The following is a 27,096-nucleotide window of genomic DNA, read 5'->3' as shown; positions in this document are numbered from 1 at the left end:
CAGAACTAGCTTGCGCACTTCTGCTACAAAATAGCCTGTCTACCACCAGTCTCTTCTTTCGGATGTTACCCAGGCTGCTGCTCATGGAAACATCATTAAAAATACTCTGGCCTTAGGGATTTTACCATTTGGAACGGATACAGATAAATACCCCGCAAAGGGGAAGTAAATATTGGATCCTTTTCATCCAGTGACTCTGAGATACAGAGATATTTTACTAAAAGCCTAAACATGAGTGTGTTTCCTGACCAGTACCTAAAGACAGTCGTAACCTCCAAAGGAGGAATGAAGTTGGAGGTCAAGAGGACTTCAGCAAGGCCAGACGTACCCATATAAGCTTAGCACTCTTCAGAGTGGTGGCTGCTCGTTTGTCCTTTGGCCAGGAGGGGACGCAAGGCTTTTGAAATAAGCAACAGCAGAACAAATATATAAAAATAGTTGTAATATTTTATCCAAAAGGAAAAATTAAAAAGTTTTACAAAAGAATACGTATAATACACAGGTGAAATAGCTGTTAAACAAAGACATCTTGCCCCGCAACTCTAGGTTCTACTGAACACACAGAAAAGAAAGACGTGTGTGTGTGGGGGGGGGAATGGGGAAATTCAAGGACAAACAGCTTGCTTGCTTTGCTTCAGTTCCAGTCACAGAGCCTGGCAGGTGTTCAAGTGCACCACAACGGTTTTAGGCCGGGCTGCAGTTTACAGAAGGACATGAGTGTTTCTTTTTCCCTTCATAGATGTGAAAAGTGCCTCTCCTAGCACGTAGAGCCCATCATCCCTCCTCTCACAACCCTGCTCCAAGAAAAGGAGCAGCTGTTGAAATAAGCCTCTTGCCTGTCAACATTAGATGCTCCAATCCTTCAGGAAGCCGGACCAGATCCTTTGTACCTGCTGCTGAACACCAAAGGTAAAATTCAGCCCTGCAGTGAGGTCCACTGAGAAACCTTGATAACACTGACTATCACATAAAGCAATATATAGAGCACTTGCAACAGCTGAGGGCATTGCTTCCAACCTATTTTAAGGATGTAAATGGTACCAAGTTGGTCCTTCACACACAAAGGAATTTCAACCCAGCATAACACCAACAACATGTTCCACTTGGTTTCCACAAGCTGAAACAGGGCCGGGACTCTTGGTTTTCAATCCAAAGGTACAGCCCCTTTCTGAACCAGACTGGGCATCAATAATTACTAAGCGTTATGTAAAACATGGCACAAAAAAAGCAGCCTGCAAGTCGAAGCTGGCTGTGGCTGGAACTGGGTACATTGAGGAAACCTGACATCCAGTTCCAAAACCCTACTTGGTATTCTCTTGATCTGGATTCACTTTGGTGCAGCTATGAAAAACTGAGTATAAATACAAGAACCTAGGCATGAACTGCTGTCCTTTGAAAAATGTCTCTCTCAATTCAAATTTGAATGCAAATCAACGCATGATCTGAGTCTGAAATGTTACCAAGAAAAAGGTAATGGAATTTTCCTATGTAGTCAGAGATTCTCCACTTCTCCAAGTTCTTCTCTTTTGTAGCAAAAGGTGAAGAGAACTCTCCAAGCTGTGGACAACAAGTAGTTCGGCGTCTTGAGCCTTCCTAAACAGCAACTCAACTAGTTGAGAGCATACCAGTTCTCTCACCCAATGTCTGGGTCACCCCTCTTGCCTAACAATTAGACGTACAGGCCTGGAATTTCAATCTAGTTCTAAAAATGCCCAGTATAGTTCTACCATGATGCTGGTGACACCAAGTGCCCCAGAGATCAAGGTGGCCAACAGCACTGGTGTGAGGGCAATGAGACAAGGAGCGAAGATGTGAAGACACTGACCCTCCTCAACCAGGAGTCCCTTGCCAGGCCAGGCTCACCAGTCCCAAAAGCACAGTGTCCCTTACGAATACTGAGCTCCTGAAGTGCAGCAGGATTTGCAGGGGCACACGGCAGGTGGTAGCTCTGCAGACTGCCATCTCCCCCATTAGCTCTGCTACTGCACCTCAGCCTTGCACTGTTTCAACGCAGTGTTGCTACCAAATTGAGATGGCTATTTTCTCTGCTGCAATTAAAAATATCCGCTAGTGCTTACACTAAGATCAAAGAGCTTTTCCCCTTGTAACCTACTGGAAATAAAGCAGCCCTATGCAGAGGCTAGTCCATGAATCTCCTAAGTGACCTATGTCCTAAATACGACAAGTTATTTAAAGCAGAGGGGTAGGTCGCCAGCTGCTGTAAACTGAAGCCGATGGAACTCAGACAATTCATGCAAGCAAGAATCCAGTCCTGGGCTCAAAAGAAATAGTGTTCACTCTGCTCACAGCAGGAAAGACTTTCTTTGCATTCCTGAGCTGTACGGCAGAGAAACCACACATTACCATGTGGCAGAAAGCAGGGGCAGCACGGGTTAATTTTATCCACCAGCTAAGATGCAGTAGCTATTTCAGGAAGCAAATCTTGCACATTCACTGCTTGCACTGAAGCCACACTGAAGAAGTTGGCATCATCCCCACACACAGGAGCATTTACACACTCCTGTACACTGTGTTCAGCTTAGCAGTCCAAGACAACAAATCCAAGGCTGTCAAGGATGCAGGAAAACAATTATTCCAGACAAAATTGCAGGCTTATCATCAAAACGGTCGCTTCAAAAAAAACTTTAAAAAAAACAAAAACCAAAAAAAGCTACCTCCTGCCAGCGTTCTAAATATTCTCTCAAACATGTTCCAGTTTAACACCCTGAAAAATCAATGCCCTCTGAGGATCCAAATTGTGGCAATTAAGTCTAAGGATTTGCAAGAAACTAGACACAAAGAAAACAGAGAGGGTGCAATGCTCATGCGGAAAGTTTTCCTCCCAAGCCTGGATTCTGTTCAACTGGCTACAAAGAAAAAGAATCTTTGCAGGGGGGAGGGAGGGAGAGAGAGAGAAAGGTTTCACTCACCAGCTTTTTAAAGAAATGCTCATTTTTAAACATTTCTAAATTTGTTTCAGCAGCTTCTAAGCAACTTCTGCTGCACTTCAACAATGCATTAAAATGGTTTGACCCTTGAGTCTGAAGGAAATTCTGATCTGCCTAAAACGCTTTCACAGGATACAAATGGCAGCCTGTCTACAGTAAGCCATTCATTTCACCTCGTTTCTTTAACAGCGTAGATACGTGCATATGCAAGGGACTCTACTCAGAAATAAAGCAATACTGATAATGCAGTGGTGTTTTATAGGTCATTAGAGTGTGTTCAGAAGAGAAAAAGAATCCAGTTCTCATATTTCAGGTCTGTGATTGTTTTTTTTTCCAGGTGTAGTTACTTCACTATTCAATATTACCATGAAAATTTAGCAAGCCCTTTGAACTCATCTATACACACAGTATATCTGAAACACAGGAAGCTAACAATGCAGACATTAAGCACTTAGAGTAGCCTTGAGAACACAATAGTGCAAGTTCCTCCCACAGCCACCTTGCTTACAGTAGCACAACATATATGACAAGTAAGGCAGAGCGTGCTACTCAGAGTAAAAGAAACGAAGAATGTCTTTTGGGAACCTGTGGGACAGCCAACACATTCGGTCCACACACTTGCATATGTATTTCTTATGAACAAGTCTATGATAAATTTTTTCAGGATTGTCCTCCACTGTTTCACAAAAGATATGTGCGTCCTTTCCATCCCACACTGATTGGGTCACGGACGATTCTCTCAACAGTCACTGAACAAGATGCTTTAAAAAACGAACTAAACATGGGTGCTCCAACGGTGTAGTAGGCCCTGCAGTATGGGTCCAACATAGCATTCGAAGTATATCAGGCTGTATCCAACAGCTCCAGAAGAGCACCAACTGCTCCAAAATAACCCTATTGAGCACAGAGAGAAGAGCATCTAATTAGAGACTGAACCCGAGACACAAACATCAGAATGAGACTATGCAAAACAGTAATGGAAGGACGCAGAAGGAAGCTGCTCCCAAGTAGAGTAAGTAGATGGTATTACAACTTCTGGTGATAACATTTATCCCAGAAAACAGAAGTACAAAAGGTGTTGTTTGGAATGTAGATTAAAAGTCTTTGGAAAGAGCCATTTCCACAGTGTAAACTTTGTATACGCGGTTTGCATTTTAACTACTAAAACAATAAGCCTGAACAGTGTGCCAGGCTTGGAAGTTCTGCAATAATTGTGACTATGGTAACAAAACCTGCAGAACTGGCTACACAATTTATATCGCTATTGACCAAAGGATCAGCTTTGGTACTTTCAAATCACTGTAGGTGTCTGAACTGTGAAAGAATAAAATAGATTAAACGGTAAATTCACCTCGTGTTCCAAGAAGAGGGCTTTCAACTGTCCCTTGGACCAATAATCCAACGCGTAAGCTAGAAGTCTCATTGAGATTGTATTGATCCGCAAGAAATTGCCAACAAAAACCACCCGATTAATGTTCTGCAAATATAAAAGCAAAAAAAAAAAAAAAAAGCGTCAGAACCTTTAAAGCAAACTCCATTTCAGCTTCAAAACACAAAACAAGAAAAAACCTATGTTATATTGCATTTTATTGGAAGACTACAGCCAGCTTTTCAAGTATGTCTTCTGGCTGAGATCAATGAAAGCGAGTGGAAAACAAAGCAAGGCTGCCAGCATTTGCTGAACGGACTGAAATATGGACAACCTCACAGCTCTCTAAATACCCCTGCTGTTGGTAGTTACTGCTCTGCTTTTACCAAGCTGGAGAGCATGAGCAAGAAAGGATGGTAATTTGAGTGGGGAGGGGTTAAAAAGAAACAGACTTGCGATGTGTTTGCAGATTCGGTATTTAGAACCTCGTATAGGAATGTTCAAATCAAATCCAACAGAGCAGAACTGAAACCAAGGGGGACTGAAACACCAAGCAAATAAGGAGGCCAGCAGCAGTGTAACATTACTGAAAGGAACTACAGCAGGATGGGGCCAGAAGAGGCACAGTACCTCACTCAGGCCAGTTACTGGAAGAGGAGAGCCAGCAACTGGGCTGAAGGAAGAAGCAAAACAGACAGATTTCTGGGCAGGGTCAGGTAGGATCTCATTAAGGCTAAGAACAAACATAATTCTTAAAAGCTCTAGAAGAGGAATGGCTGCTGCCCCTCAGGAACTAGGTAATTTACACCGCATTATCCTCTCCGGATACAAAGTAGCTAACATCACCCTAATTCTAATACTGATCGGGGTTAAAGTTGCACAGTCTCCTCGTAGGGCTGAAGAGGTAGGAGTTGCATCACAATAGTTATCTGTATTATCTGATGCAGGTGCAATTATACCATCTACATACCAGCGTGACCAATCTAAAGGGGTTTGATAAGCCTTGTGTAAAAGGATACCCCAGAAAACCCAGCACAGCTTCTTTTCTTGTGTTCCTGTCACGTCACTTTACATCTCACCCCAGACCTAAATCACAGCCATCACTGAGGTGAAGCCCAAAAGGAGCTTCTTGTTGAATCAGGTCAGGCAGGCCTCAAATAGGCTGAACAAACCGTGCCCCTTTTCTCCCACAAGCTTCTGACCCTTGCCCCCGCCCACTGGGATGTGTGCTTCCTCCATCTTCACCACCAGCCTGAAGATCAAAAGAGCAGTAGCCAGAACAATCCAATGTGTATGGTCACCTCACAAAGTGACATGGATCCAGGCACCAAAGAAGCCTGGTGCCATCTTAGATTTAAACCTGGATTTCCACACAAGCTCCTTGTTACAGTCCTGAAAAAAAGCCATTTCCCTTACTTGGCCTCAGGAGTGTGGCAGTTTATTGGCCTCCCAGTCAGGACAGAGTTTTAAAAGTTCCCTCTTCTGAACAGGAAGGAAACGATCCTTCGGGCACAAAGCAAGACGATCCCCGAGCGAGGCAAAAGAGGGAAAGGGGCAAGGAGGCTTCCATGGCTGACCAGAGAAATTCAGGGCAGCCTAAGGGCCAAAAGGGGAGCACATAAAAAGTGGAAACAGGGTGAGATCACTAAAGATGAATATACCTCCTCTGCTCGTGCTTGTAGGGAGGCAGTTAGACGGGCCAAAGCTACCATGGAGCTGAGGATGGCAACCCAAGTAAAGGACAACAAGAAATTGTTTTTTAGATATATAGGGAGTAAAAGGAAGGCCCAGGGAGGAATAGGACCCCTGCTAAATGGGCAGAAACAATTGGTGACGGACAGGGGGGACAAGGCTGAACTCCTCAATGAGTTCTTTGCCTCCGTGTTCCTAAGTGAGGGGCACGACAAGTCTCTCACTGGGGTTGTAGAGAGGCAGCAGCAAGGCGCCAGACTGCCATGCGTAGACCCTGAGATGGTGCAGAGTCACTTGGAAGAACTGGATGCCTTTAAGTTGGCAGGCCCGGATGGGCTCCATCCGAGGGTGCTGAAGGCACTGGCCGACATCATTGCAGAGCCACTGGCGGGAATATTCGAACGCTCGTGGCGCACGGGCCAAGTCCCAGAGGACTGGAAAAGGGCTAACGTGGTCCCCATTTTCAAAAAGGGGAGGAAGGAGGACCCGGGCAACTATAGGCTAGTCAGTCTCACCTCCATCCTTGGTAAAGTCTTTGAAAAAATTATCAAGGCTCACATTTGTGAGAGCCCGGCAGGGCAAATTATGCTGAGGGGAAACCAGCACGGGTTTGTGGCAGGCAGATCGTGCCTGACCAATCTAGTCTCTTTCTATGACCAGGTTACGAAACGCCTGGACACAGGAGGAGGGGTGGATGTCGTATACTTAGACTTCAGGAAGGCCTTCAATACGGTATCCCACCCCATACTGGTGAACAAGTTAAGAGGCTGTGATGTGGATGACTGCACAGTCCGGTGGGTGGCGAATTGGCTAGAGGGTCGCACCCAGAGAGTCGTGGTACATGGGTCGGTCTCGACCTGGAAGGGTGTGGGCAGTGGGGTCCCGCAGGGCTCGGTCCTTGGACCGATACTCTTTAATGTCTTCATCAGCGACTTGGACGAGGGAGTCAAATGTACTCTGTCCAAGTTTCCAGATGACACAAAGCTATGGGGAGAAGTGGACACGCCAGAGGGCAGGGAACAGCTGCAGGCAGACCTGGATAGGTTGGACAAGTGGGCAGAAAACAACAGGATGCAGTTCAACAAGGAGAAATGCAAAGTGCTGCACCTAGGGAGGAAAAATGTCCAGCACACCTACAGCCTAGGGAATGACGTGCTGGGTGGCACAGAGGTGGAAAGGGATCTTGGAGTCCTAGTGGACTCCAAGATGAACATGAGCCGGCAGTGTGACAAAGCCATCAGAAAAGCCAATGGCACTTTATCGTGCATCAGCAGATGCATGACGAATAGGTCCAGGGAGGTGATACTTCCCCTCTATAGGGCGTTGGTCAGACCGCAGTTGGAGTACTGTGGGCAGTTCTGGGCACCACACTTCAAGAAGGATGTGGATAACCTGGAGAGGGTACAGAGAAGGGCAACTCGTATGGTCAAGGGCCTGCAGACCAAGCCCTACGAGGAGAGACTAGAGAAACTGGACCTTTTCAGCCTCCGCAAGAGAAGGTTGAGAGGCGACCTTGTGGCTGCCTATAAGTTCAGCACGGGGGCACAGAAGGGAATTGGTGAGGATTTATTCACCAAGGCACCCCCGGGGGTTACAAGAAACAATGGCCACAAGCTAGCAGAGAGCAGATTTAGACTGGACATTAGGAAGAACTTCTTCACAGTTTGAGTGGCCAAGGTCTGGAACGGGCTCCCAAGGGAGGTGGTGCTCTCCCCTACCCTGGGGGTCTTCAAGAGGAGGTTAGACGAGTATCTAGCTGGGGTCATCTAGACCCAGCACTCTTTCCTGCTTATGCAGGGGGTTGGACTTGATGATCTATTGAGGTCCCTTCCGGCCCTAACATCTATGAATCTATGAACAGGGGCTCGTGGCTAAGTACCATCTCTGCAGCCTCAGAGCTGCTATTCCACGCACCCTTTCCACACAGCTCTCCTCAGCACTCCCCTTTTGTCTGACCTTGTCAGCATCATGTCTAAGTTACACTATATATTCCTGAGTGGAACAGAGGGAGGAATAAATGGCAGACACTGGACAGAACTGGTGTTGATAGTGTCTTGTGTATTTATAGCACCAGACAAGTGCATAATAGTAACCGTTCAGTGATAAGCACACTTCACTGTGATGGATCCTTTCCTGTACAGGCAGGCCCCGAATGAAGTGAAGAACAGGTCTCTGTTCTTTCATAGCCCTGTACAATGCTGCTTGACATAAATGCAACAAGGCAGCACTGTAAAGAAGCTGAAAGCACAGAGCTCAGAGATACACCACTGAGGCCCATAAATACTTTTGCAGCAAAACATTACAAGTAACCAGAAGAAGCAACACAGGAAAGGTCCTCTTCTTAGTTCTCTTTTCACTGATGTACTTGTTTAGATGCCCAGCACCGATAACCAACAAGCATGGGGCTGAGCAGGGACCGAATTGTGCTCAGTATCTTCCTGCAGCTTCCAGAACTCCGGTGTACTACACAACTCCTGTTTTCCTCCAGTGCCTCAAACTATGGCTGAAAAGCTATTTAACTTCAAATTAGGAAGGGAAATTGACTGGAGGAAACACACACACACACACACACACACACACACACACACACACAGCCCCCCCCCCCCCCCCCTTGGGAAGGCTATTACAATTTTATAGTGCTTTGAACTGACAAGGTACTGTTTTTCATCCAATTGTATGGGGCAGGCTGGGAAGGGAATCTCAGGTTACAGTTTAAACTGAAATGTCCAAACAAGTAAGAAAATGCTTCTGCCGAGCAGAAAACAAGCTCGGTGGAACGGTAGCACACGTGAATGGCCATCTTCAGGCAGAAAGAGGTCACGTCACATGCATGCTCTTTTCCTCATACCTCATTAAGGGCACACATCCGTGCTATGGAGCCAATGTTGTTGGTGATCGTTATTAACGTTGCTCTGGCCAAGTCTTCTTTACTGACAGACTCTCTCTTCTCCTTGCTCACCATGTTTCCAAAGCTGTAGAGAGAATCTGAGTTAAGTGACCATTTATAAAGACCCATAAAGCACATGAAGCAATATCCATTCCAGATAAGTCATAATGCTACTAACGGAAGCATGTAAATTTTTAACAGGGCACTTAGGCTACTTGGAACTTATTATTACATTTTATTAATAATCTGTCAGATAAATAGAAATGCTAACTATAAGTCATGCCCCCCCCCCCTTCACTCGTACTCTTATTTTTCGTTCAGACACACTAGAACATCCTGAAAAAGCCACAATAAATCTTTACCTAGATGCCACTGCCCACCCTGGCAGCCCAAACCGCTCATAATCCCCTCCATAGATGTCCCGCACAAGTTTGTCCACTTTTGTGCTGTCGCCACGGGATGCCATTTCAAGAGCCTCTTCAAAGGTGGAGCAGCCTGTGAGAAGACAGCAGAGGCCAAAAAAGGTTCCCCCTCCAAGACTGGAATACAGAACAGAAAAGCAACATTTGCTATGTTGTATTTCAAAAAAGAGAAATGGAAAAAAATACAAGGGACTTGCCTTAGTGAAATAAAGTCCCATTGCTGAACACCTCCAAAGTCATATTAAGAATGAGCTAGGCTGCCCAGCCACATATCTCCTCTTTCTACTGCAAACCCTGGAAGAGGAACTCAATGAAGTCCTCATTTTTATCTTTAAATCTGCTTCTGCAACTCCTAAGCAAGCATGTCTTAGCCTCCTGTTTTCATAAGGCAATAAGTTAACTGAAAAGGGGCTTGTCTTGTCTTACAATATTCACCGTACAGCGAGTACTGAAGAGCCAGTCAGTTGCATGCATTTTTAACAAATCAACCCAGCAATGAGCTCTGTTCATACACAACAGTCTGCCCACACAGCATTCCTGGAAGACTGGGGCCCAACTGTTCAAAACCTCCTGAATTCATTGTACATGCTGTACATACATGCCATTAAGGATACATGCTAGAACTGACAGGTACAGGATGTACTCGTCTGATTTTTATTTTGCAACAATGCTCTTTCCAAAATTCAATCCAAGTTTTCCCCGGCTTTGCTGTGCAGTGACTGGCCATTATGTTATGCTTTTAAGACCCGACTGACAGAGCAGCCCAGGTAAGCCAGTGTTCTTCCACTGCTCCCCCGAACACTTCTGTGAGTAACAAGGAATAATGGCCATAAGTTGATGGAGAGCAGATTCAGGCTAGATACCAGGAAGCATTACTTCACTGTCTGGGTGACTAGGATCTGGAACCAACTTCCAAGGGAAGTGGTGCTCGCTCCTAACCTGGGAGTCTTTAAAAGGAGGCTAGATAGACACCTTGCCGGGGTCGTTTGACCCCAGCATCCTTTCCTGCCTATGGCAGGGGGTCGGACTTGATGATCTGCTCAGGTCACTTCCGAGCCTACCAACTATGAAACTATGCTCCATCTGCAGAAATAACCTATCCATAATGAAGTCAAAATTCAAATCCTGGAAGCAGAAATGGAACAGATCACATTAAAATGTGCTATTTTTAATGCTTAGAAGATTCCCCTAATAATGGCTCCTCTGTTTAAGAGTTTAGATTTTTGAAGTAGAAGGATAAATGGTCAAGAATTGGCCTCCCTATACAGACTGATGATGTTAAAAGGTTAGACAGACATGATCCCAAAAAGGATCTCTGTTCACTAGAAGTAGTAGGAAAGGGAAGAAATGAAACGTTACAGCAAAACCCTTCAGTTATACAAGAGTTACCACTTCCAAAGCCATTTTTCCTGGAAAATGAGATGTAAACTTTACCCATGTTCATCATTTCCAAGATCCAAGACTACAGTCAAAGCAAATCTACCACTCTCTAGGGCCTACCTGGTCCCAGTTACTCGCTTGTAGTTGTCTTTGGAATAAACAGCCAAGATGCTGACCCCTGAGCCAATGTTCACCAACAGGAGAGGATATGGATTCTCCAAGTTAAACGGGAGCTTCTCACATTTTTCAGAATCAGTTGGATTTTCAAAATAGTAGCATTCCGAGTGTCCATTAAATCCAACAGAATCAATGTACAATACTCCCTTAATAAGGCAGTCAAGTTCATCTAGCTTGCAAAGCTGAAGATCACCCATCTGTTAAAAGAAAAAGGTTATTAAAAAGCCAGGCAGAGATCTGAAGCATTTATATTCACCACTGGTCAAATTCAGCCTGATGGCAGAGAAAAGAGTTCCACTCTCCCACGTACATTGGTATAATGCAGAGTGAAATGCTCATTGTGATATTTAAGTGCAGTTCTAAGGAACCCCACTCCTGAAAGGTACAAGCACCCTCACAGTCCGTGGGACAAGACAAAATAGATGACCTGATCCAAAGAAAGCTGAAGCCAAGCGACTGGCTCCAATGGATATTGCATCAGGTCCACAGCATCCCATGACAACAAAAAGGTGAAGGGAAAGGGGGCAGGAAGGGGCTGGTGGGGGAGGAGATGACAGCTCCCACACAACAGATAGCAGGGAAACTGCACGGTATTCTTATCGTGGACCCTGCATGGGACCCTCCATGTTTGTTTGGTCAATCTGTTAAGCACTGGTTTAAAAATATATTGATATACAATCCCAGATGAGTTTCACCTACACAAACATCTATTTGATTTACAATCAGGCTCATTCTAATGAGTAAACCTGAGAAGCAAAAGCTGCTTTCAGTTCACTGCCCCTAAATTTAAAAGAATCTGAATCAACTCAGTGCTGTATAAATGATAAATGAACCTTAATCAGTGGGACAAGTACAGAACAAACACTGAGCTCATAAATGGAGAGCTCATGGGGGAAACAATTAAAGGAGTGTAGGGAAACTGAAGCCTAGTGATTACAAGCAAGTCCTATGAAAAGCATATTTTAGGCAGATTAAATAAAATAATGATTTTACAATTATAGCAAATATGCCTATTGCTTTGCAAACAGGGTTCTCTCCAAATTATTTTTAACTTGACACAGGAAATGACTTTTTAAGGGCTAAGATTAACAGGAGTTAAAGAATGAAACAGTCAGTTGTTATTTCATGATCTTTAAAAGTTAAGCGCGACTCTCACTACCATATCCTAAGCATATATAAGCCAAAAATGCATACTGTGCGAAAGTCCTGCTCAAATTTGTATGCTCCACCTCCCGTGGCGCATAAGGTAGTGTGGAGGCTTGAGAAGTGTTTCTCGCTGCCCATTTGAATAAAAGCAGGCATATCATGAGTAGGAAAGCGTATAAAGTGCAGATTGCCTTTACGTCCACACAGCGTAAGGTCCTTTAGTTCAAGGTGCACATCCCGAATGCCTGTCGATCCATAGGCAACGTTTGAGGTCAGGTATTTTCGAATGCTTTTAAGATTTTCTACTTCTTCCTCCTCCTCTTCAGCAGTGATGTCTTTTGGTTCAAAGTAAACAAGCTTGACCAAGGTCCCTCCAATATCCAAGCCAAACCAAGGAAAAACTAAAAGGAGAGGGAGAGAAGAAAAAATATAGTATTTAGTACCATTAATCAGCAAAACTTGCTAAGTTAAAATGAAAAAGCAAGACAATTTTTACTGAATTTCATTACAAGTCATGCAGTTTCCAAGGTACTCTCAGACATATTTAAGCTATTTCTAAAACAGAAATAGGCAAACAAAATGTATTGTTTGTCTGATTTCTATTAAGTAGAAGAATTTTAGCATTACTGTACAAGGAAATAATAGATATAGAGGAATTTACCAATGTTTTCCAGCAATCACCCTAAACACACCAAGAAAGCTGTGATATACAGCCAACCCCTCAGATACCACTGAATTTGCACTGAGGAGAACACCCGGGATCGCCACCTCATTAGTCTTAAAAAGGCTTTCACCCAACAAGGACACTCCTCCAGAGAGACAGATCACACATTTGAAAGCACCACCCAGATACCACATGAACTGCTACAGTACAGAAGAAAACCCCCACGAATTGCACACTGCTGGTTATGACATATCACCCCTCCCTCGAAGCCATACAGAAAATCCTCAAACAATTGCAACCCGTACTAGGAAGAGACCCTATTCTTAAAGAGATCTTCCCAGAACCACCCATCCTAGCCTTCAAACAAGCACCAAACCTCATCACCAGAAGCAAACTTCCTAAGGCCCAAAACACACTGAACGGATCCAGACCATGCCGTAACAAGAAATGCAAAACCTGCCAACACATCTCCACCACCCCCACAATTACCACACCCCACAACAGAGCCATCAGCATTCCTGCATCTTACAGCTGCACCTCCAAAAATGTCATACATCTCATCCAATGCACCAAATGTCCTGATGGAAAATATGTAGGAGACACCAAATAATTGCACACCAGAATGAACGCACACCGGACATCTATCAAAGACAGGAATACCCAATTACTGGTGGGGGCCAATTTCTCACAAGAAAACCACTCTCTCACCAATCTCAGTTCTAATCTTCAAAGGGAACTTACAAAACACTTTTCACAGACAAGCCTACGAACTTCACTTCCTCAACCTCCTGGATACAAAAAAAAACCATGGACTAAATATAGACTTTGGATTTATGACACATTATAACCAGCCTAACATCTCACTCCCCAGGTAACTCTCCACTATTTAACTGCTACATTCATCCCTCTTCTCTCCCCGCACCAGCCTGTCTCTCACCCACTGACTCCTCAATTTACACCTTCACTGACTGCCTGTCTCACATGCAGACCAGCCCAGCCTCTAGCTTCTTTACTAGTCATTCCACCCAGGAAGAGCGCACACTAGCTGCAGAGACCTCCTCAGCCTGACAAAGCATTTTTAAACCCAAAAGTCTGCTAAAAATTTTTTTTTCCATCTACTTAAGTTGGTCTAATAAAAGATATTAGATTCACCCAAAGAACCTTGTCAACCTTATTATTAAGCATGCAGTATCCTGACAGTCTATGGCTCTAACAGAAAGCACCATTAAAATCCATGACGAAGAGGCTCTACAATATCCGAGCGCAGATTTGACACTTGTAATTTTAATCCCTAACTGATTCTCTTTTGATGTGCTGATTAAGAACTAGGGTAGTGAAAAGGATAATACCAACACTTGTATGGCATGTTGCATCAAAGCAATATATACACATTAACTAATTGCATGACAACAATGAGGCAGACAACTATTCTAACATGCCCCCAGGGAGGAAGGGGGAAAAACCCCAGAAGTGTCTAATTGGGTTCTGGAGAGGTTTATTAATATAAAGGGCAAAAAACATGCATTAGTGTCAAGTCTAACAACTACTGTGAGTATAAAAAAAAAAAAAAAAAAAAAGGAGATGTTTGAAAACTACCAAGAGAAAATTCTGATCAGGAAAATCTGCAATTACTGCTAAGTACTGGAATAGATTAATAAAATGGTTTACAAACTAGCGGAAAAACTAAAGCTAAGAGGCCAGTGGGGATCACAGACTCAAGAAAAGAGGAGATGTAGCCACACACTGAGACTTCTGTGCAGCTGCATTAAAAATGATCAAGTTAACTGCAAACATGCTCCAAAATCAGTACCTGCCCGTTCCAGAAGGAATTGGCTCAAGTAGCTTTGGGACTTGTACGTGCAAGTCTCTGCCAGCTTGAAATGCACCAGGGAAGCTTCCCCCGCTCATCCACCATGGCTGCTCTCGGTCCCATCCTCCCTGACATGGCACAAATAAGCAGCAGAGGGTTCTGAACCATTTGGAGTAAAACCAGAAAAATGCCCCGTTAAGGGTCACAAAAGGTAAGGACAAATGTGACAGGCAAGCAACACTCTCCGGGCTCCATTTCGGCAGTGGGGGAAGAGACAGATGAGGCCGGGATCAAGGGATTTTCCTCATAACCGGTAATGACAACAGAAAAGGGAACCTCATCTAACGGCAGGGTAGCCAAGACAGTTCTCAGAGGCAGAAGAGCCCAGAAGCATGTTCTACTTTGTGTGTATATACCTTATAGTCTTGATGCTCTACTCAGGAAGCACTAGAGGCAGTTCAAGAAAAGGGTACATCCAGCTGCAGAAAAGGCAGAGCCAAGCATATGTTTTGGCACTACGATCTTGTTCCTTCCTCCGTGGATTAATTTGGTTTCAATACAAGGGGAAGGCAAAAGAGACCTTTCATTTAGCCAGCGCTGCAGAACCAAAGGACTGCAAGAGCCAGAAGGAACATGGCGCACAAAGCTAATGTTCACAGCCACACACAAGAACCCACGCTCCAGTGTTTTAATATGCTTCCTTAAAAAAAAAAAAAAAAAAAAGCATCTATTTCTGATGCATTTATTTCAAACAAAAGCAGACCGATGCAAGAAACACTTCCTGCCGAACAAAAGAAGAATACATAACGTCTGAGAGAGAAAAGAAGCTGATTATCTAAGGACTCCTCAAAGGGATCGCAGCCACGTCTTAAAACAGGTTCTGGAAATCCCATCTACCTGTCAAGCTGCAGAAGGAACCAAATTACATTTGATCCCAGAAATCAGAAAACATCTCACATCATCTGTTGTTATAGGGATTCTGCTCCAACACTGTTCATGAGTCCTCTAAAACTCAGCCAACATTTTTTGCAAAGACTGTGTTGATTTTCATGGGCAGTGTCCATGTAGGAGAAAGCTCAGCATATGCATCTCATTTCAACAGGCCCTTGTGGTCACCCATATTTTGTGCTGCTTCACAAAAGAATGACATGGTTGAAAAAATGACTGTGTCAAGAAAGGAACGTCAGCTACCTTTTCCTCATCACAACTGCATGTAATATAAAAAGAACAATATCCTTGGGGATACCAGAGCAGTGAGAACATTGCTCCAGCAAGTGAAGTCTGAGACCACAGAGTAGAAGTATGAAGGGAAAAGACACAGAGAGCTGAGACTTTAAAACGCATGCTTATTACTTTATAGAAGCCTCGTGGACAATAATTGCTAGAAGCCTTCTACACCAACTGTTCTGGTCAGCGTCTTCTTCATCCATGTACGTGACAGTTTAAATGAAGGCAAGGGGTCGGTCTGGTTAAAGGACTGAGCTTTCCCTGTCAGTCCTGCGGATACCTCTACATGAGCACTTGCAGGGATCAGTAATCCCCAAATGAGGCTTGCAAGGGCCTGGCAATTTTAAAGAGCGTTCCTGCTGGGCCATCTGTGCGACAGCGCCGAGATGCTATTTCCAGATTTCAGAGGCAAGGAAGAAAACACAACACTCCCACTTTACCATGGGGACACAGACACTTCTGCTTGTGCCTGGAAGGCTTTTTCCTCCACGACCCAGCAGCAGCGAAGAATAAAACCCAGTAGGTATTTGCCCATTTCCCTAATCTGCTCCTGGGGTTATTTCTTGGTAATCAAACTGTATACAAGAGCCTTGGTACTGGCTTAATGCACAGGAAATGAAACAGAAGAGGGACAAAATGGAGAGCCTGTAGATTTAGGCCAAAATCTCTCAGGCCCTGCAGACAGCTTTTATTGTACTTAAATGCTACAATATTTGGCCCATCTCTACCAAATCCCTGCGAAGTAGGTAAACACTAATGATGGGACGAGGCAAAGTGCTTTGCCCAAGGTTTCACAAGTGGTCTGTAATGGAGAAGGAACGTAGATCGAAGTCCCCAGATAAACTCCTAACAACTGGGCCAACTTCTACCTGGCTCGCTAGCATACTGTGCAGACAGGCCCAAACAAGGAGAGGTCGTGCATACAACCTAGTTCCCATAAATAAAATCCTGAATTGAGAGCAAAACAAGTCTTCCTCAATTGCTCTACATGAAGCGCCAGAGGGCACGTCCAGGAGCACGTGGATGTTTGGTTCCCTGGCGACCTTGCACCACAACTTCTTGTCCCTGGGGAACGCCTGTGCCACACACGCTTTGGCACGCAGCAAACTGCCCTGGGTGGGGTAGGGGAGGCTGAGGCCAGCACTGAGCTGGTCCCAGCAGCCTTACCTGGGTCCTGGGGGCCTCCGGGGCTGCAGCCGTGGCAATTCTGCCACGTGGAGCCTGGCTGGCAGCAGAGCGCTGCTCCGGGAGAGCTGGCTCCGCTTTTTAGCAGCGTGCACTGGCAGAGCACGCGTTGCTCTGGTTTTGGGGGGTTTTTGCGGGGTTTTTTTTGTTTTGTTTTTTGTTTTTTTACTCCTGGATGTCTAGGGGTCAAAAAACCCAGGTTAAAAAAACCTGGCACAGTGCATGCTCAGGCAGCATGCTTTTGTAGCACGGACAACACCGAACTGTGCGGTATGCAGTGTTGCAATCGTGTTTGGAGCACCGCATACTGCACGACCACACTCGTCTGGACATGCTCAGAGAGAGCTTCCATACAAGGCTGAACTTAAGGAACCCAAAGATCACTGATATAAAGGAGTAGAAAGTCACTGTTGCTTGAGTTAAAAACAACATTGCTTCTTTCACCTTACTTCCCAACTGTATACCTGACCCAGGGTCCCCCAAATTTTTGTGGTTTTCCAATCACATTTTCCCATTTCTTTAAAAAAAAAATAATCTCCCCCTCTTCCTGTGTGAAAAATACAGTAAGTCCAATGGTCCTCAAACTGTGGCACCCATACTGGGAGAGACGCGTGCGCTAACTGGTTAGACCAACACTCCATTAAAACTGCATAGACTGAAGTCAGAAAGAGAGCATCTGGCATTCTCGAGCTGTAAATGCAACGTGCTGGGTCTTGAAACCTAAGAATCGCCAGCCCAGTCCATCCATTTAGGGGACATTCATAAGCCTCGTGTTACAAAGGGTTAACATCTTTCTGTGGAAACTTCTCTTGCTTGCACCACTCTACTCAGAGTACTCAATTTTCTTTTGTCCTATAAAAAAAATACTTCCGATTCCAAGTTTTAATTTTGTCTGTAGTTCTATGAAAGAACAGCAAATTAATACAGGGAAAAATCTGAATTTGTGGCACGCTAAGTTAACCACGGATAACCAGTTAAAGCGTTTAATATACATGCAGCTCCTGTTTAGAGGCTCTGCTCAGTAAGGACACAGGACAGAGGTGGTTAGACTCAAAACTAAGCCTACAGCAAAAATGCTAAGGCAGTGGTTTTCAACCAGGGTGCCAAGACATCTGCTGCCACTGAATTTTCATTTCCACCTAGGAGGGCTTTTACAATCTCTGCTCTGTCCTATGCCTGATATATGGCGAGTGTGCCCAAAAGCTTGTAAAGAAATAAAAGAATTTGTTTGCAAATATCTTGTTGGTCTAATAAAAGATATCACCTCTTCCATGAGTTTTGATTCCTCAGAATTGCCCTACGCATTTCAAAAATGCACACAAGCTCAATTCAACATAATGCAGGAAGAGAGGGTCACAGATATGATAGGGGAAAAGGTACAGGGACGACCGTGCGATCACTCGGGAAGCCAAGCACATTTATGGCTCGCATCTTCACTTGGCTTGATGAATACAATGAACTCAGTCACCAGCCGCAATTAAAAGCTTCTTAAAAATACCTTTCACTATTTACTCCTCATGAAAAGTGCCCATCCTTGCACCATCTGTTGGCACAAGCAGAAGAAATTTTTTCTTCCCTTCTCTCGGTGCAGATGCTTTTAAGGAGTAAGAGAGCAACTTTACTTTCATCTATTTAACCGTAGTAAAAAAAAAATATTAAGATTAATTGAAGTAATATTACAGGCGAAAGGACTACAGCAGAAAGGCATCATGTTTACCAGCTACACTGTTTAAGAATCCTTACCAACACCACTTTAGCTATGAAAAAAAAAAAATCACATCCCAAAAAACACTGCTCTTCATGTTGACCAAGCTACAGATCTGCACAAGCAACAATCTTAAGGCCTGCGCAATGCCATGAGTAGACAAGAAAAGCTATTCCGGAATACCTCCTTGTGGGGACAAGCCCAGGGTAACCACAAAAACCATTCTTGCCCTCCTCCCTTCCCTACTCTCATTTTAGATGCGACTTGAAGATTGAGGACTGACTGCAAGCTCTTTGGGGCAAAGAAAACTAATGCCTCTGTGCCTTCTAAAAGGCACTGAACAGTTCTGGACATTGTATAGATTAAGAAAATAATGAATTCTTATTAATTCAACTAGATGCAAATTCCACAAGCTCCAGAAGTGGCAGATGAAAGAGGCGATACAATTACAGATCTCCATGGTGGATTTTCTGCACCCACTACACAGCTCAAATTGTATTTCAGACTGATCTTCAAGCTACAAACCAATTATAATAAGGGCTAAAAGGAAGCTAAAGCCTTCAGTACACAGGAAGCTTCCCAATGATTTAGCTGTGTGTGTGACAGCATTTCTATGCTTACTCTAAAATATTCATTACACTTCATTTGAATAATCCTGTGCCACTACTGAAATTTTACAGCTGGGGGGAATAGGGAGAAATCATCAACATATAATAAAAAGTGACACTAAGCCCACCCATCTTTGCCTCTCTGAAAACAGACCTCCATTAGTAATTCATATTGCAAAACAATTTCAAAACATAAAAGCCATTTAAATTAGGAATTAAAATTTAGTACAGCAATATAACTGCCAAAACATAATATTATTTTTATCTCCATTTATTTACTTTACTTCCTGTCCTCAATATGTTTAGCATATTTTACAATTTTGGCTGGATTTTCATCTAACACGTAGTGCCTGAAAGGTATAGACTCCCCCTTCATAAAAGTATGATAGCAGGGCCAGAAATAACTTAAGACACTCATCTCCTCTTGGTATTTTTGCCAGGTATTCTCAAGACAGTCTTTCCAATACCTGAATGATAAATTTTCAACCAGTTCCTTCAGACATTATAAATATCCCACAATACAAATATATACCTTATACAACTTAATTCCTGTGGGCTCCATGTTTTTCCTCAAACAAAGTACTCTGTGTGATACACCAGTGACAAACAGCTATGCCATCTCCAGCCCGGGGAGTTAATAACCCATACAGAAAAGAAAGATTCATTTTGAAATCCAAAGAGAGGAGATGCTTCATATTTTTCTTCCCAAGCAAGTATCTTTTCGAGCATTACATTTTGTTCGGTTTGCAGAAAAAGCAGATCTCCAGGGAGGTCTGGAAAGGAGACGTAGCACGCTGGAATTAGGAGGGTCCGAGGTACGGCAGGGAAGCCAAGACTCGTAAAGGGAATGAAAGATGGTGCGGCTGGCAATGCTGGACCTCCTAAAGGAGCGAGCAGAATGCACGAAATCTAAAATACTATTTTGGGCAGAAGTGCACAGGGCCTTGAAGACTGTATAATTTAGAAAATTTCCAATCATGTAGCACATCATATGCCACTCTTGATGCCTCAAGGCATCCAAAATACTTCTGCTCCACAACACCCACCAGCTTAAGAGGCCACACTCCCCGTTAAAAGTCCTGATGCTAGTACACTTATATTTAAAAAAAAAAAAAAAAAAAAGCTATCCAGACATAGGAACTATAATCCAATATTGCTCTCAGAGCACAGTCATGAGTTCACCCAATATCTACAAAGATGGATGGATGCTTTACTTGGTAGCCTACTACCGTTATCAGAAACAAGATTCACACAGAAAACATCCTATAATGTAATGGGACCAGGCTACCATCAGCCACGTGTCCTGCATTTACAGGAAATTACTGTCTATTCACAGCTATGGCATTTGGCTAGTATCTTCTATAGCCCTGTCTAGTAGAAGTGATACTGAGAGCTCAGATGAAAAGAGGATGTTTACTGTGTCAGCTTGAGAACCTATGAACAAAATCCATGCACCAGAGAGAAGGCTCTTTTAAGCGTCCCAGAGTCCTGCAAATGCACCGTATTAACTCATAATCAGAAAGAGAAATCCCTGGGAGTCATCTCTGGGCCTTAATTATTTTCACAAAATCAGAGAAATCAGAAAGGAAGAGGCCTCCAGAGGTGATCTAGTCTATCCTAACAATACAATTGATATTTGCCTCAATATATGCTGCATAAGCTGTCCAAACTCATTCCGAAAATTCCAGCAACTTTTTGGCTTGGATTTGATCGTGGAAAGCTGAAGTCCTACATGCATGACAACAGGCCTATGTTGCGTGTGGGGAAATTTGGAAAGTAGAGTTTTTTTCTGCTGGGAGCAGAGATAAAGCAGAGATGCGGATTGTAGGACCTCTTCTACCGCACTATTCCAAATGTTCCAGGCTGCTTGGCGATAGGTAGCAGCTGGCGATCTTCTGTAGATGCCCAGTACAGCAGGTCTTCTCCATTCTTGTTCGGTTTTTCATACCCCAACATGGTACAGTGGCTCCTAAAGTCTCCGATATGCAGCAATGGGGGTTTAGGTGTTGGCAACACATTTTTCATCCAGCGTGCACATAGGGGCTTATACACATTTACCACCTATATTTCACCAATCTTGATAAAGATACCATTGTCACTGGTCAACACTGTCACACCATCCTGTATGTCTTTACGGATGTACAATGCAAGGCCATACTTAGGACAGTATCATGAAGCGAGTAGCATATAACCAGAGATCTTAGCACATGGTCCAGGAGCCACTACATGGGTTTCCTGTAGTGTCAAGACATCAATGTGGTTTGTTTTCAACAGTCTACACCTTACTTTGCTCTTTGCAGTAGATTGTCCCTTGATGTTGAGTTGCATGTAATTAATGATTTATTTGGCCTTGAAAAGAGCCATTTATATTGCTGTTACTTTTGTGGTCGTCAGTTTGAAGACTGAAGTTCAGCTGCCAGAGTGATGATATTAGTTGTGCTTTTGCACTTAGCAAGGAAGACCACGAGCAGGTTGTCATCTTCTTCCCCTCTATCCTAATGATCCCAAGTAAGTCCCTGTCTAACCTATTTCTAAAACTGTATGATCAATCCTGTCATGCAACTACAAGGCATATTGCTTAAAGACACCAAAAACAACCTAAACTGCCACAGGTCCATCATGGTAAGGTTGTTAAAATGCATTTGAGAGATCCAAAGGAAGAATGGCATACGTTGTGTCATTCCCTCTCAGCTACAAAGGAAGGCAAAAACCAATCTGACCATGGAGTAAAATTCCTTCCTGACCCCACTTATGTTGATCAGTCTGACCCTGAGTGGAGGGGCAAGACCTTCTAGTCAGGGACCTTCGAATTTTAGCCCCAGAAACACTGGCCCACCCCTGTCAAAATCCTCAGCCTTGTCTGCAGCCAACACCCAATGCTTCTTAGGCAGGTGCAAATCACCCCTCCTTCCCCCCTCCTCCCCAACCAACACCTACAGCAACAGGAAAGGGGAAAAATCCTTCTTAGCTCCATGTGACAAGCAACAGGACCAGGAAGCTTGGGAAAAAATGCCCTCCATACTGCTCTGCAACCTGAGGACAGCAGGCAGTACTCCATGCATCACATCCTTTAACTGGACAGCCAGAGCTCCCTTTTCTGTATCCCCTCCATAAACCTATCCCCGCTGCTTCTATCTTCTTTCAAAACTAAGCCGGTTGAAGAGCTCTGCTTCATCATCTTGGTGCTGAGCATGGTCCTCTCCAGTATGCACCTGCTCTGGGCTGCAGAGCTCTGTCAGTGATCCATGGCGGGGAAGCTTAGGCTTCCAACTCTTGCTCCAGGTATAGCTGCATTTTCACATACAAATCCACCACTAAATTCTTCTCAGCGTGGAACTATTTAAGACTTTGAGAGCACCTCCAAAGCTGTTGGAGAACTCACTGAAATGGTGCTTCACGGAGTCTCCAAGAACACTATAGCTCACTGCACTGAGACCAACACCTGGGCAACGCTGGTGGCTTATACAAATTGCTAGGAAGGGAAAAAGCACACGAGCCAGGCCCACAGCCAGCAGAATCCTTCCCTTCCTGGAGAAACAGGGCTCATCTGCCACTGAAACGTATATGCAGAGAAGGAGCAGCCTCAAGGTCAAAAGGCTCGTTTGCCACATGCCAACCCCAACAAGCGGGAGTTACATTAGGACATCGTTGTTCATCAGCCCATTAAGTCTAAACTAAAGAGAGCCACTAATGTAACTTTAAACAAGAAGGTATCAGGATTATGCTCTGAACAATGGCATTGGTGAACTCAGACAGTTTGTGTGAAACAGGATACTTTACCTTTGTTCGTACAAACAGCGAGATGGTTTGGAAACATAAGTCTACGCAGCCCATCTGTTATTCTAACCACGCTACATTTGCCCTTCACACTACTGTTCCCTATGTTTGTAAAGGTAGAAATCTGCGAACAGTAGAGGCATTTACTTTACCAAAGTCTCCCATCAGCCTGTTCCTTACAGACTGAATTTTGTTGCACGGAAATTGCGTCAGGGCTTTCAACAGCACAGATATTCATCTAAATCAATTTATTTTCAATGAAAATCTCCAAATCTTCTGTACACAGAGCATATGAGAACCTTAGATCTCAATCTAAATCCACTCCAAATGCCTGTCAGATCTCCCTCATTTTTTTTTTTTTTTTTATGGGTAACTGCAATAAGTAACTACCTTTAAAATACCCAGGATCCAATCCTTCACTCTCAAAACAGTGGATTAACATTACTGAATAACCGCCGCATATTTCTTTTCTTTTTTCCACTGTGCCTGTTGTATGAGACCCTCTGTAAAGTTGTGACTCTTCAGTCTAGTTTTTAAGGCCCTCAAAGGCCTTCTTGATTCGCTAAAGGCGGTTGCACCAGATTGCTTTGTCTCCTTCCTCAGAAACAATCAGGAGAGAATTCAAGCTTTCAGGGCATTTACACATATACAGGGAGCCCGCTCCGACGCATAGAAATCCAGCACATTGGAGCAGGCTCAATTAATCGAGTCTGCTCAAGCACATAAATTGAATCACGCTGGCAGCTTCTCGCATCAGGTGCATCAGTGGTGCAGTGCGTGTCAGTGCTGAGAAAATAGCAGAGATGCACCCTGAACTAAAACTTGTTCCACGTGCTTTAGCTCAGAGTATGCCACCACCATTTTCTCAGCACTGACACACACTGCACCACTGATACACTTACTCCCAACACAGCGCCGGGCACTTTTAATTAGCATGGCTCGCTAATTAAAAGCGTCCAGTGCTGCATCAGGAACACGTGTAAAAATGCCCCAAGTCCTCAGTTTCATAACCCTATTGCCAATTCACAATAGGGGGTGGGGGGGAAAGGGGAAAGACATACTTCTACCTATTTAAAAAAAAAAAATAGCATGTCTTTCATGCTTTGCTCTAAGTCCAAGCATACGTTGAATGAGTGGTTGTAAGTCTACTGGCATTAGTCCAAAGAGTGAAGTCAGGTATTTTAATCTTCCTTTATGATCTTAAAAAAAATAGTCCAGAGAACTCCAAGCTGTTTTTTCTATGGATCGAGCATTCAACAAGATCATTCCTACAACCACCAGTGAGTGAAGCACTCCCCAAAGCCTCATCTGGAAGGAACTGAGAAATGAACACCCCTCCCCCCCTCCAGCCAATGCAGCCTTTGAGCTCTTTCAGTTCCTCCAGCCCACCCCCCACCCCAAAAAAATCAGACTGAACAAAGAAGCCTTTTCCATTTTGTTTCTCCTAAAGAGATTTTAAGGAATGTCTTGTCTTTAATGTCTCTTCCCTACCTAGGAATTTGCCTCTGAATCTTGTCATTTCCCAGGAGTGATATATCCAAACAAGAGGATTTTCGTGTATGTTAAAGCAAAGTAGCTTCCTTACCTGAAATTGTATCAGGGCTCCATTACAGGCTTTCCTTTCCTATAGACTAACATGCTGCTCTCATAATACTGTCACCCTACGAATCCTTCATAAACATTTTTGGTTTTGCTTGATCGTGCAGTTTCAGCTTTGCAAGTCATTTCCTAACAAAAGGGCTTGCTGCAGCAGTGCAGCAGAATCTGAACTTGAAGAAAGAAGAAGATGGGGGAGTCTAAAATAATTACAATGTGTTTAATTAGCAGGCCTGAGTCGTACTGGAGAGAAATTAGCACCATAGGTAGCATACAGATGAGTGCTTCCCTTCTTTGATGAAAGATAAAGACATTTTGCCCCCCTGGGTCAACAGATGTTAAGTGGCAGGGCAAGGGACTCAAGCGAGTTCCTCCTTTTCAGCAGGCCTTCGAAACTATCAGACACATAAAACTTATGGAAGACACAGTCCTTGGGCAAGTCCCAGGGCAGGGAACTGGCTAAAATTCTCCAGGAACTGGCATAGTCAGGGTCTATGTCCAGGTAGGTAAATTTTTTCAAGGCTTGCAGATTTAAAAAAAGGCTAAGTGTTATGAGGGAGGGACTCACTGCTCAGCTTGTCGCCCACTGCACAAATACCAGCAAGCCGTGCTGAAGCTCCTGTCCCTATTACACACCTCCCAGGCAGAACTGTTGCCTTCGAACAAAAGAACAACTTCAGTCCATTTACGTGAACGGTCACTGGGTTTCACTTGAGCGAAGCCGAGCCAAGCTGCTGGGGTCACAGCCACCTGCACGGCAGCTCTGAGCCGCCGCCAAAATGAAGGTTGCCATCCATTTTGCAGCTTGCTTGTTGCACAGGCCATTTCCAATGCAGCCTTATCAATGCACGAAACTCCTCCCCACCGGCCCCTCATCCTGGAGCCTCCCTCCAGCTCTCTTTCCTTCCCCTCCCCGCCATCTGATAAGCAACACTCCCCAAACTGTCCCTGTAGCTGGTTTCTTTCCACTGCCCCCCACAGCTGCTCCCGCTCAGGCGGGCTCCGGCTCTGCTGCGGACCTGTGCCTTGCTGACTCCCCAGAACAGGCGTAGATACGATGTACGTAACAGCACAGGCTGTATCCCGCCTCTGTCCCCTCCCCCATCAGGCACCTACTTGATTTGGCCCCTACCACCCAACCTTGCCTGAGCTGCACCCCCTCCCCTGACCCGTGCCCACACTCCCTCCTGCAGGTCCACCGCCCCGCCCGCAGACGGGGACCTCCGCTGGCAGCTCCACAGAGCCATCGCCACGGCATGTATCTGGCACGGCATGTATCTGGCGCGCTTCACGGATGCCCCCGACTCCTGCCCCTTTTATGGGCAGAAGGAGACCCTGGCGCCTGCCCACGTGGAGCGCGCCAGGCTGCAGCCCCTGCCCCTCCTCCTCCTCCTCTGCAGGCTGCACTATTCCCCGCACCTTTTTTTAATGCACTCCCCGTCCACGGCCCCACCAAGTCCCCGGGCTGCGAGGCCTCCTTGATCCACTCCTGTCCCTGAGCAGAGGATCACCGGGCAGCAAGTGCCGGCTGCTGGGACTCGTCCGAGGGCCCGGGGCGCTGTGCAGCCAGCGTCCCCGCGCCGCACGCTTGCTGTGGACCTTGGACCCGCGCTCCTGTCCCTGCTTCTTCCTTCTCCATCCCGCTAATTTTGTCGTCCCCTTTTCCTGCAGCCTCCCCACCTGAGGGAGGCCAATAAGCAGGGATCCTGGTTTTCTCTGGTTGAAAAAAAAATCCCCAATTTTCAGGTAAAAAAAAATAACCCCAAATCTACACATTTCTGCGATTTGAATGAAACACCACTAATATATATATTGTGTTTTATTTTAATCAAAGAAAAAAACGTGAATTTGGGGTTATGTTTTTGTTAACTGAAAATTGGGGATTTTTTTTAAAATCAGAGAAAACGAGGATCCCAGCCCAGATGTGACTTGGGCCCAGCTTCTTTTAAAGGGGGACTAATAGTGCCCCTCCCCCTCCCTCTTAGCCCCGCCCCCTTGCCTTCAGCCCCGCCCCCAGGCCTCCCACCCTCTCAAGCCCCGCCCCCACCCTAAAGCCCTCCTTCGCCCCTCCCCTTCCTCCTCACACACCTCACCCACCTCTACTAAGCCCCACCCCCACATCGATGCCCATCACTTTGGCTCCACCTCCTCCTTCAAGCCCCGCCCCTGCATCAGTGCCCTTCTCTTTAGCCCCGCCCCCACCAATGTCCCTCTCCTTGGCCCCGCCCCTCCCCGTGAAGCCCCGCCCCGCCCCCTCCGCGTCACTCACGCGGGCGGCTCTTGCGGAGCGAGTCGAGGCGCGGGCGGGTGATAGACCCGCCGCGCTCCCGGGGGTGCCCCGCGTCCGCCCCCGCCGCGCCGCTGCTCCGCCGCCGCCGCGGCGCCATGGGCTCCCGCCGCCGCCTCTCGTCCGGGGCCACGGCCGCCGCCTCGGCGCTGCCGCTGCCGCCCCCGCTGTGGCGCGGCTCCATGCGCGGCGCGGCCCTGCCCCATCGGCCGCCCC

At 45.3% G+C, this 27,096-nt stretch overlaps 1 protein-coding gene across 2 annotated transcripts; it reads right to left on the bottom strand.

The window, feature by feature from the left end:
- Nucleotides 1-429: 429 nt before the first annotated feature.
- On the bottom strand, nucleotides 430-27,096 carry PANK2 (pantothenate kinase 2). 2 transcript variants are annotated; one of them, XM_059721433.1, is made up of 7 exons: nucleotides 26,863-27,096; nucleotides 12,070-12,422; nucleotides 10,819-11,072; nucleotides 9,259-9,435; nucleotides 8,858-8,981; nucleotides 4,300-4,425; nucleotides 430-3,842 (listed from the first exon to the last, which is right to left on the bottom strand). In XM_059721433.1, the coding sequence occupies exons 1-7, from the start codon at nucleotides 27,062-27,064 to the stop codon at nucleotides 3,792-3,794; spliced, it is 1,287 nt and encodes a 428-aa protein (XP_059577416.1). In that variant the 5' UTR covers nucleotides 27,065-27,096; the 3' UTR covers nucleotides 430-3,791. The 2 variants fall into 2 exon arrangements, with proteins under 2 accessions (XP_059577416.1, XP_019351209.1); XM_019495664.2 differs by lacking the exon at nucleotides 26,863-27,096 and having other exon boundaries at nucleotides 12,213-12,303.

The sequence above is a fragment of the Alligator mississippiensis genome, chromosome 2, assembly GCF_030867095.1.
Source record: "Alligator mississippiensis isolate rAllMis1 chromosome 2, rAllMis1, whole genome shotgun sequence".
In the NCBI taxonomy this organism is placed as follows: Eukaryota; Metazoa; Chordata; order Crocodylia; family Alligatoridae; genus Alligator; species Alligator mississippiensis.
Note: the sequence above shows the minus strand (reverse complement) of the source record. Positions and strands in the feature narration are given on the sequence as shown.